The 12,416-nt window shown below is 38.6% G+C and overlaps 1 protein-coding gene across 3 annotated transcripts in view; it reads left to right on the plus strand.

Annotated features, from left to right (window-relative positions):
- Grm5 (glutamate metabotropic receptor 5) overlaps positions 1-12,416 on the plus strand; it is a 506,808-nt gene that overhangs the window by 443,826 nt on the left and 50,566 nt on the right. For all 3 annotated transcript variants that reach the window (XM_042688901.1, XM_042688912.1, XM_042688921.1), the window contains exon 7: positions 1,920-2,859. In XM_042688901.1, coding sequence (XP_042544835.1) covers positions 1,920-2,859 — 940 coding nt within the window. The remainder of the gene's footprint in view (positions 1-1,919; positions 2,860-12,416) is intronic.

Raw genomic sequence — 12,416 nt, forward strand, 5'->3', positions numbered from 1 at the left:
GGATAAAATTGGTGAATATAAACTTTGACAGACAAACAGCATGTGTGAGCATGTATTACATAAATATGGATCCATATATATTATATATAGATCCATATACATCTCATCAATGACATATATTTGTTTATACCGAATAATTTTAATAGTGACCCATAATAATTATTTTATATTCTTTGGTCTATCTATACATTTTATAAAGTAAAAAGCTTTCATAGTTATATTTAAATGTCTGTGACAATTACTTGCCTTGAAATAAAATTGATTTTTAAAAACTAAATAGAGGCTCTTTGTTTCTATATTAATTGCACATTTTTTTAGAATAAGAATATGTGTTCCCTAAATAACTTGACCCTTATATCCTGCTTCATTCAGTACCCATTCTTGGTTCTGTATACTTGGTATTTTAACTATAATACAACACAACGTGGAGAGGCTCTTTTTTGTCATGTCTTCTTGAGGTTGTAAATGCTTACTGTACTTGTATATTCATTTGTTTCCCTAATGTGGAGGGAAATTTTGCTATAATTTCATTAAATAAGTTTTATGCCATTAAAAAAGGATACATGTTCCCATAGAAATGATATTTTGAAGTGCACTGTGCATCTCTGGCTTACTTATAACTCCTACTAGTTTTATCATTAATCCAATTCTCATACTAATGGTAGTCCTTGAAACCTGTATTCTTGAAGGAGGAGTCTAGTAGTGTGGATGGATGTAGAGGGAAGAAGAAAGAATGCTGCCTTTATTTTCTTTCTACAATAGACCTACCTTGGACATGCTTTAGAAGAAATACAAGTTTCTTTGCCATCATTACATATTGTTGCCTCCCACACCCTCCAGTAACCTACGGCATTCAAATCCACTTACCCCTGATGGTGGGATGTATCAAGATAACAGGAAAACTCTACACTCTATCAACTAGGACTTTGTTTACCTGCATATATCAGAAAATAAATGAAATAGCTTAGACAAAAGAGGTGTAGCTATACATAAGCCAGAGCCTGTGGGTGGTTCTTGGGTACCAGAGATTTGACTCCATCTGTTTCTCTTTCAAACCCCACGATTTTTTCTGTCTTTAAAGTTACCTTAAAGACCAAGACAGTTGCTGGAGTTTTAGCCGTTCTGTTTGTATTCCAAGCAGCACTGGGTTGAAGCAAGTAAAGAGGCAAAGGATACTCTCAAGAATGAGTCACTCCTTATAGGAATCCTTTGTGTATTTATTGGCGAAGACCTAGTCATATGCCACATTTGACTGCAATGCTCCTGAAACGTGGCTTTTTCGATGCTTCCTCAAGTGAAACTGGAGCCCTTTTGTTGAGGAAGAATGAAAAAAATGGATATTGCAAGCAACTAGCAATCACATATATCAGAAATTGTTTAAAAGACCCAATTATTTCTTTTATGAGTTCAGGGATCAGGTTTATCATCATTTACTTTCAAAACCTAGAAGACTCCCCATCACAAAATATTTACTTAATAACAAAAAGATTTTCTGAATAATTTGTGTGTGTGTGTGTGTGTGTGTGTGTGTGTGTGTGTATGTGTATGCTAGTCCTTGGGCTGGAACTCAGGAGTATAGTACTGTTGCTTAAACTCTTCTGTCAAAGCTGGCCTCCTTCCATTTCAATCACACTTCTACTTCTAGCTTTTTCCTAGTAAACTGAAAACAAGAGTCTCACAGACTTTCATGCCTGGGTTGGCTTTCAAACTGTGATACTAAGACCTCAGCCTCCTGAGTAGCTAGGATTATAGCACTTAGCTCTGAATAATTTTATTTTTTAATAGCAAAGGGCCCTGAAAATTGAAAAAGTAGATGGAAGATGAACTACATGGTCATAAGCAACTACTTATAACTTAGAAACCTATGAAATAAGCAAATTTCTTTCTCTCTTTTTCAATATGTGTCTGTGTCTCTGCAGGTTGTGATTTGATCCCGGTGCAGTACCTTCGCTGGGGAGACCCTGAGCCCATTGCAGCCGTGGTGTTTGCCTGCCTTGGCCTGCTTGCCACTCTGTTTGTTACTGTCATCTTCATCATTTACCGTGATACTCCAGTAGTCAAGTCCTCCAGCAGGGAGCTCTGCTACATTATTCTTGCTGGCATCTGCCTTGGCTATTTATGTACCTTTTGCCTCATCGCAAAGCCCAAACAGATTTATTGCTATCTTCAGAGAATTGGCATTGGTCTCTCTCCAGCAATGAGCTACTCGGCCCTGGTAACCAAGACCAACCGTATTGCCAGAATCCTAGCTGGCAGCAAGAAGAAGATCTGTACAAAAAAGCCTAGATTCATGAGTGCCTGTGCCCAGTTAGTGATTGCTTTCATCCTCATATGTATCCAGTTAGGCATTATTGTGGCTCTTTTCATCATGGAGCCTCCTGATATCATGCACGACTACCCAAGCATTAGGGAAGTCTACCTGATTTGTAACACCACCAACCTAGGCGTTGTCACTCCTCTCGGATACAATGGGTTACTGATTTTGAGCTGCACTTTCTATGCGTTCAAGACAAGAAATGTTCCAGCCAACTTCAACGAGGCCAAGTACATCGCCTTCACGATGTACACCACCTGCATCATATGGCTGGCCTTTGTGCCGATCTACTTCGGCAGCAACTACAAAATCATTACCATGTGCTTCTCCGTCAGCCTGAGTGCCACAGTGGCCCTCGGCTGCATGTTTGTGCCAAAGGTGTACATCATCCTTGCCAAACCGGAGAGAAATGTGCGCAGCGCCTTCACCACGTCCACTGTGGTGCGCATGCACGTGGGAGACGGCAAGTCTTCTTCTGCAGCCAGCAGGTCCAGCAGCCTCGTCAACTTGTGGAAGAGGAGGGGCTCCTCTGGGGAAACCCTAAGGTATAGTTGTGGGACAGAGTGGGGTGCTGCCACTAGAGCTGAAGCAGTGGCCTTGGCATTGGCTGCCTGTCTTTTAAGTGGGAGAGGTCTAAACCCATGAAGCTGTGGAAGGCAGACCGGCCTTCTTGTGATTTACTTTTGCAGGTTAATAGATATAGATCTGCTTATCTAGGCCAAGGCTAGAAACATGCATCTCCAGATCACTGATAAAAGCTATTACATCCAAAGGGAAGTTGAAGTCAGGAAGATAGAACCAGGAGAACAGAATCCCATCCGTGAACTGTAACACACATAGCCAGGTCCCAAAGGGAGAAGTATTAAGAACTAAATTTTAGTTGACAAAAGCAGAATAAAGAAGACAGCTATTAAGACTATGATTCCAAGGGCTACATGTGTCTGACACTTGAATTTTTCTTTTTACTAAGCCAAGACAAAGTGTTGACTGTCCATCTCACAGAAACATGACAAAGCATTGTTTATATTTTAGTTCTTAATGGAACTCTCTGAAATACCTACAGAGCTGAAAAAAGCCAAAGTGGCTTCATATACAGTTGTCCTGAACAACTTCACAGCTTCCCAGTTCTTTGTTGACTATAGTCCTGTCCCAATCAAAATCAAAATCATGAAACAGCAGCTATTAGATAATTTCTATCTGAAAGTAATCTAGATCCAACAAACAGTGAATGATTTCCCCCAATTGAGGGTACTTCTTATGTTATAAATGACCCCACATTGGTCTGGGAAAGTAGCTTAGTGGTAAAGTGCTTGACTAGCAAGTAGTACCACATACACAGAAAAAGCCAGAAGTGGCACTGTGGCTCAAGGGGTAGAGTGCTAGCCTTAAGCAAAAGAAGCCTAGGGACAGTGCCCAGGCCACGAGTTCAAGCCCCAGTACTGGCAAAAAATATAGTAACATATAAATGACCCCACACTTGAAAAGATATTGAGATCATATTATCTGCAGCTTGAGGACAATCCTGACTTTTTAGAAAGGCTGTATAGATTGTGGTCTATTTGGAAATAAAATGATACTATTCTATAGATCCATGGATTGAAAATAAAGGTATCCTCTGTGTAAGAAGTACATATCAAAAAAACCAGCCCCAATAGCAGCCCTGAAAATTCTACTGATTGAACAGTATTTCTAGAAGTTACATAAATAAATGGAAGGTAAATATTCCTCAAAATAAAGGTAAATATCACACAACTATTTAAATGGGAGATAAATATATAAATAATATTGCTTTACCTATTCTCTTATACTGTCATTTAACCTGCATGAGAGTCTTAACTTTCTATCTACCCTACTTCAAAGCATGAATTTGGTGAGGGCAATCTGCTGGGATGCTAAAGTAATTCATAATATATATGAAAAAGTTTATCTATATTACTAACCTGGTCCTTTTACTTCTTACTCTTCTTTCTTATATCTCATATTTTCATCTGTGAAGATACGCAACAAATCATGACTTTGTATTTTTTGCCTTCTGCAATAAATCTCAGAAATGTGATGGTTTGCTAACAAAGGCCTTCCATATATCTAAACTACTGGCATGTATTCCATCTGCCTTCCTGACTAATCTATTAATTCAACACACTGTTTCTCTGAACCTTTTGCAAGATCAGCTTTTCATTTTGGCTGAGAAAATTTATTTTGCAGAACCTTCTTTTATACTCCTTTTCTTTGTACCTTCTTCAAATCCCCCAAACCCACAAAGGAAACTCTTCTAGATTTCAGAACAAGGTTATACGTAGTCTAAACATTGGCACTATCCTTTCCTCTTTCTGCACTTTACTTTTTATCTGATAAATTTGGATCATATCTACTTGTTGGGACTATATGAAATGAAATTTGGACATATAGTAAACATTTTAGTCATTCTAGCAGAATGTCCTGTAGGACAGCAATGAGTTTTAATACTGGCAGTAGCAATTACCAGCAATATTACCTTTGACAACCTCATATTATCTCTCTATGCTTCTCTGATAAAATACCTACCACATAGTAAAAACTTCTTAAGTATTTGTTTTTGTTTTGGGTTGCTTTGGGTTTTTTTGTTGTTGCTGTTGCTGTTGAGCATATTTTCTGTTGAGCTTGTTTTTCTCAAGGCTAGTGTTCTACCACTTGAGCCAGAATTCCATTTCCAGGGTTTTGTTTTTATTTTGTAATTTATTGGAGATAAGAGTCTTACCAACTTTTCTGCCCCAGCTGACTTCACATTGGGATCCTCGGATCCCAGCCCCCTGAGAAGCTAGGATTTATAAGTCTGAGCTACCAGCACCTCAAAATAGTATTTTTTATTTTGATTAAACAAATAAACATTAGCCAGTCTTATTGTATACCCAAAAGTCATGGGTGGACATGTAGTCAGGATAGTATTGCTAAAGAAAAGAGCTCCATAAAAGGCAGCACAATATAGAGGCATTGCTAATACAGCCTGTGGTTTCCAGGGCTTCTCCATATTGATGAAGTGCAGCAGCTCCTTACCAAACAATTTAGCATTTTATGTTCCAATTGAAGCACAGCAAGCTCCTTGGGGTTAGGGGGACTTGTATGCTCAGTTACTAGCTGGACCTAGATGGGTGTGTCACACACAGAAGAAGTTCAAGAATGGTTGCTATGTTGGATGAATGGACGAATTTGGAAAGTAGTAATGGGGTATTAGTATTTGCTTGTCTTCAAGGCTGTATATTACTCCCCAATGATCCTATGAACTTTTACAATGTTAAGCCTACAGTGTTCTATATTGCAAATATCCCTCACACTCCATTATCCTCATACCAGTATCTGCTCAAGAACTGAATCATTGATCTCAAGTTTTCCTATAGGGATCACTTTCCTCTAGCAATATTTGACTAGTATTTTATGTTCTTCTATTTCTACTTTGGTCAAAACAAATTTTATTGATAGTATTGGTAGGAAAAAATTCAGAGGACTTTGTGGAAATGTATTGTTAACTTGTTTTCCCTTCAGGGATGTGTAGTTCTTGATGATTAGATTTTAGTTAGTACATTTGGTTATCAGGGTCTCAAAGTGGGTAAGGTGGGTATTTTAGCAGTTGTTACATTTTCTTCCTGTGACCGTGGATAAATTCTGGTGTGTCTATGTGAGTATAGATGAGACAGGCTACGATCTGATTATGCCTTCATCTGGGATGTGTGACCTAAAACCGGATGTTGATATGAAGAAGAAAAATGGCAGAGTAAGTTATCTCCCTTTTGTATCATAACCCATGCCTGCCCATCCTTTCTCAGCCATATTCTTCATAGAAATGCAAACTAAAATGCCTCTCCTCTGTAGCTTCCATCAACTCCTAAACTAAATATTCCTTCTCTGTCATACAAAACTACAATGCTTAGAGTGTTAACCTAGTATTTATCCATTGTGGGATATAATTAGTCAGCCAGTTATTTATTTATGTGTCCAATCCACATTGGCCACTACAACTAAGGTTAAATAATGGGGAGCAAGTGAGCTGAGTGTAATATTTTCACATTTTACTTTAAATGATTGTCATTAGTTGTGTTTCTCAGACTTGAAATCTAATGTGCCAATAAGTTCATCTGTTGGGATGTGAGAAGGGCTTAAATAGGTCATTTTCAACGTATGTCTTTAGGGAAAGAAGCTATTATCTTGGCTCAACACTGCTATGTTTCCTTCCATCTGGGGTGTGGAAAGCCAAGGTGCCATCATCCCAGACTGAGCCTGGGTCTTGTTTCTGCATGAGATCTGTACATGTCCCTTCCTTACCAAATAGCAGACCTCAGTGGACAACTCTCAGGGTTAAAGAGAATGTGGTACATGCTTTAGAGCAAAGAATATACAGTACCCATAAGCAGAAGTAGAGTACACAGATAGCAGTAGAGACAAGCAACAGCCAGTTGAAAACATGCCTGGATTTGCATTTAGTTGTGTAAATTCCAATGAGGTATTTTTTATGTATATGAGTGCCAGTCCTGGGGCTTGAACTCAGAGCCTGGCTTTTTGGTCAAGGCTATTACTCTATCATTTAAGCCATAGCTCCATTTCTGGCTTTTGTTGGTGGCTAACTGGGGATAAGAGTCTCATGGACTTAACTGTCCAGGCTAGCTTCGAACCATGGTCATCAGATCTCAGCCTCCTGACTAGCTAGGATTACAGGCATGGTACAAGCATCCAACTTCCAACAAGGCACTGTTCTTTCATAAAGGTGATATACAGAGTGATTACCATTTCATAAGTCAGATAATGAGTACAGTTCTTTTTGACCAATGTCACCCCTTCCCTCACTCTCTCCCAGTTTTTCCCTCCCATCCTCACCCACAAGTCACATAGTTCATTTAGTTCATTTTAACATAGTGTCTAGTGAGTACCGCTGCATTTTCTCATCCCTTGTTCCTCCATTTCTGTGCCCCCATTAGCCTTCCAAAGATAGAGAAACAAACAAGAAAAAAAACAACAAGCAAAATCCTCTTGTTTCCATTCCTTGGAGTTCATTTTAATAATATTATTAAATAAAATATTATTTTCTCTTTCCTCAACTATGAAATGGTGTTTATTCATCTCTGTTTTGAGGAATAAGTCAACTTAAATATATGTTAAGTGCCTAGTATCAGTACATATAAAGAACTTAATAAATGGTAGCTAATTCTGTTAGCTTTAGGTTTAGTTTTGAGTAACAGAAAGTATATTTTAGAAGCTCACACTAATAGTTGTTTTTTTTTTTGGTCCGGTCATGGGGCCTGAACTCTGGGCCTGGGCGCTGTCCCTCAGCTCTTCAGCTCAAGGCTAGCGCTCTACCACTTGAGCCACAACGCCACTTCCGGCTTTTTTCTTTTTGCTTATGTGGTGCTGAGGAATCGAACCCAGGGCCTCAGGCATGCAAGGCAAGCGCTCTACCACTGTGCCACCTTCCCAGCCCTCACACTAATAGTTTAAATGTGATATTTCTTATGTTATAAGAGTTTTGGAAGCTTTTTCTGATGCTGTCCCAATGCTGCCAGTACCAACACCTCTGCCATGCCCAAAGCCTTTTACTAATCCTTCTAAGAAGGTTTCCATAACTCCATGAAATGCATATTAGATTAGGAAACATAAAGTGTTTTTTTAGAATTCATTAAGTAATGTCTTATTGACTAAATCAGTCTCAAATGGCTGCAAATTGTTTAGGGAAGAACAGTATGCAGATATTATTGTCAGCCCCTATGATGGAAACTGATGGGAAAAATGAGATGCCATGATTGCTTGGATAAGATAATGAATTATGTCTACGATAAAAGGTGAATAGTAGTAGTGGTTATAGTACAAGGAATGGGGTTTCGAGAACAGGAAGTAAAGAAGATGCAGAAAAGGAATACAAAGGAGATAGCCATCCGAGGCACACACATATAATCCTAACTACTAAGAAGCCTGAGATCTAAGGATCATGGTTTGAAGCCAGCCCAGGCAGCAATGTCTATGAGATGCTTTATTTCCAATGAACCACCAAAAAGCCAGAAGTGGAGCTGTAGCTCAAGTGGTAGAGCATTAGTCTTGAGTAACAAAGCTCAAGGACAGTAACCAGGCCCTGAGTTTAACCCTGGGATTGGCACAAAGAAAAGAAGAGGAGAAGGAGATAAAGATAAGAAAGATAAGAAGAAAAAGATGAGAATAAAGAAGAAGAAACATGAAAGATCTGGGTACCAGTGGCTCCCACCTTATTATCCTGGCTTCTCAGGAAACTGAGATCTGTAAAATCATAAATTGAAGTCACACTGGATACAGAGACATTATTTCCAACTAACTAGCAAAATCTGGGCCAGGGGCATGACTCCAGAACTAAAGCACCAGCCATGACCATGAAAACCAAGTGAGTACAAGGCCCTGAGTTTAAGTCCTGAAAAAGAAAAGAAACCTAAAGGGGCTTTTATCACATGGATAAAAGACCTCAATTTAAGACCTGAAATCAAGAAATTATTACAGGATGGAGACATTAGGACTTTTCAGCATAGGTAGGAACTTTCTGAGGGAAGATCCAGAAGCATAGTAAGTCAAAGAAAAACTTGCAAATGCGATTTCATCAAACTTAAAGGTTTCTGTGTGACAAAAGACATGGCCAATAAAGTAAAAAGACAGCCTACAGAATAGGAAGAGATTTTTGCCGGTTACACTTCAGAGAAGGGCCGAATAGCCTGAATATAAAGAGATCTTAAATAAACCCTCAAAGAGCAAACAAACCAATTCATAAATGGGCTAATGAGCTAAAGAGAGATTTCTTGAAAGAAGACGTAAGTATGACCAATAGACACAAGAAAAAATGCTCACCATCTCTGGCCAAAAGGAAATGCAAATCAAAACAACAGTTAGACTGGCCATCAATAATCTAATGAGGATAAAACTGTGATCCTAGATCTCAGCCTTTTGAGTAGCTAGTATTGTAGGCATGAGCCACCAGTGTCTACCTCTTTTGTGTTTCTTTTGTACATCAGAGGATGACAAACATGTGGCCACAAGGGAACCCTATTACACTGTTGGTGGGAATGCGAAGGTGTTCAACTACTCTAGAAAGCAGTATGGACATCACCCCAAAAGCTAAACATAGATCCTGTGGCCTAAGAGTACATTCCTAGAAATCTATCAGAATACTATAAAAATAGATTGTATTAAAACCACCAGCTCAACCATGTTTGTTACAGCACTGTTCACCATAGCCAATGTGTGGAATCAACCCAGATGCCCCTCAGTGGATCAAGAAAATGTGGTACATACACAATGGAATTTTACTCATCCATTAGAAAGAATGATGTTTTCCATTTGTAAAGAAATGTAAAACCTTGAAAAAAAATTATATTAAGTGACATAAGTCAGGCCCAGAGAGATGACGATGCATGTTTTCCCTCATATGTAAAAGCTAGAATTAACCTATAAACCTATAAGTAAATATGTGGGTGGCATGTGAGTGTTCACAAATGCATTAGCTTAAATATGGCAGATGCAAGAGAGAATTTAAATAGTGTAATTCCTTTAAAAGGCAAAACCAAAGCCCCAAAAAACAAATACTGAAAGTAGTAACTGCAAAGGGTAGGATGGGCTGGGGGGAGGAGTACATGAATGAAGAGAAGTGTGGGGAGAATGCAGTCAAGAAAACAAATCGTTTAAATAGAGATCCATTACAGCTTTGGTGCGGGGTGCGGCGGTGGGGGGGGGGGGGGGTAAACAAAGGAGGCTACAATGCTTAATAAGAAATGTACTCATTATCATGCCCATGTAATTGTAACCCCTCTGTACAGTATATTCACAATAAAAAAAATAAAGATTACAAAGGACATCCAAAAAAAAGAAAATTACAAAATTAAGAAAAGCGAGGGAAGGAATGAGTTGAGGGATGGGTGAGAAAAGAACTGGGTGCCAGTGGTTCACACCTATAATCCTAGCTACTTAGGAAGCTGAGAGCTGAAGATCACAGTTCAAAGCCAGCTTAGGGAAGAAAGTCTATGAGACTCTTATCTCCAATTCATCACAGAAAAAGCTAGAAGGGGTGTGGTAGCTCAAGAGATAGTGTGCTCACCTTGAGTAAAAGGAGCCCAGAGTCCAAAGCCCAATACCAGGAAAAAAAAATGGAAAGGAAGTATAAATTAGAATTGTCACCACAAATGGTTCATTTATTTTTCACCTATTATGTTCTAGTACCTAGCAGAACTTTTCAGATATGGATTATTAGTCTCTCATTTCTAAAGGTCATAAGTATTTCAAGTAGAAGCAGCTCTCCATCCTATTTTTCAGATAAGGAGTTTGAAGTCCAGCACAGTTAGAAGATTGGCCTGATATTTCATGACTGGCAAATGCTTTTGCAGCTTTTAACTCTGGCTTCAACTTATGATAACTCATGGAGTTGAACATTACTATAAGCATTTCTCCACGAAAAATTTGTTTTGTTGACCAGAAGATTTAAAAAAAAAAAAGCGTAATTCTTTTTTTTTTGGGGGGGGGGGGTGTCCGGTCATAGGGTCTGAACTCTGGGCCTGGGCACTGTCCCTCAGCTCTTCAGCTCAAGGCTAGCACTCTACCACTTGAGCCACAGTGCTATTTCTGGCTTTTTTCTGCTTATGTGGTGCTGAGGAATTGAACCCAGGGCCTCATGCATGCGAGGCAAGCACTCTACCACTGAGCCAACTTCCCAGCCCCAAAGCTTAATTCTTTCATTGGAGATAAAAACTAAGAAGCCTTACAATGTAGAAATTAATCATTCATTTGCTAGCTCTTTCCAATCACTGGTACTCTTATTGTACAAAGGACCATTTTTCTCAAGTAACCATCTTAACTTCATGAAAACTGATGCCCCAAGGAGCTCACTCTAGAAAACTTCCTTGTGGTACCTGGAATGGAGTTTCCATAGGTGAGAATAGGATTAAGAGAGAGAATTTCAACCTCTGGCCATGGAGAGAGAATGATTTTTTTTTTAATCTTTAAGTAGTTGCACAAAGAGATTTCAATGCAAGGTATCAGTTTGGGAATAGAATATACCCTGATCAATGTCACCGTCTCCCTCCCTCCCAATGCCACCTAACCCCTCGATTTCCATTGTCACCCATGTACATTGAGTATTATGACTGCATTTATCCTCTCTTCCTCACATAAAATATCTTCAGCCTCTCTGAGAACCCAAGGAAAAAAGCATCATTAATTCTACAGATACAGCAGTTTTCTGGGAAGTCAAATTAGCTAAACGTAGAGCACAAAGAGAAGTCCTCAAAGTCCGTCATTCAGTTCACTGAAATAGCAATGGAAGATTTTTATTTAAATGGGAATGAGTCACTACAGATTTTTTTATATAGAAACATGCTATTTATGTCATCAATGTATAGAGGTCCCTGTGATTAACATCTTGGTTTTAGACACTAATTCCCAGCACGACAGGGTGTCCCATCATGTCATTGTCAAGTAGATAATGCCAGACTTCCATTTAAGGCTTGCACTTCAGCTGCAAATCAACAACTCAACAACAACAACAAAAAAAACCTAAAACCCAGTTCTGACCTAAATAAAGCATTGAATCTGATGAACCTAAAGTTCTGCCTCTACAAGATTCAAAATTTCCAGAGATATGAGGTTGGGGTTCTAAAATACAATGACAAAATGATTCTAGCTTTAAGTAACTTTTCTCAGACGATAAAACTCTCCCTTGAGATTCTAGTCAGGTATGAAAAACATTAGTGTGGTTGCCTCTACTTTAATTTAATTTTAGAAGCTATCATTTGCCACTTTTGCTTTAATTATTTACTTTTGCTTTAACATTATCATGTGAGCTTACTTAGGCTATCTACTAAAGCAATCACTAGTCCTTTCATTGCATTGGCCAAATTATAATATGCCTGCAAAATCAGTCCTCTTTTGTGAATTTGAATATACTCGAACCATTATTAAGAGCATTAATGATTTCAGATACTTAAATTGTATTAGGAAGATATTAGTCTCTGTGAAATTCTGCTCATATTGCTTGTCTGTCTTTAGACTCCTCCAATTCTTCTGTCTCTCCAGGACCTATTTATCTTTCATGGCCAAGATTACTTAATGAAATCCAAATCCATTCACATTAAAT

Source organism: Dipodomys spectabilis, unplaced genomic scaffold (genome assembly GCF_019054845.1).
Source record: "Dipodomys spectabilis isolate Male_0828 unplaced genomic scaffold, ASM1905484v1 ptg000003l, whole genome shotgun sequence".
NCBI lineage: Eukaryota > Metazoa > Chordata > Mammalia > Rodentia > Heteromyidae > Dipodomys > Dipodomys spectabilis.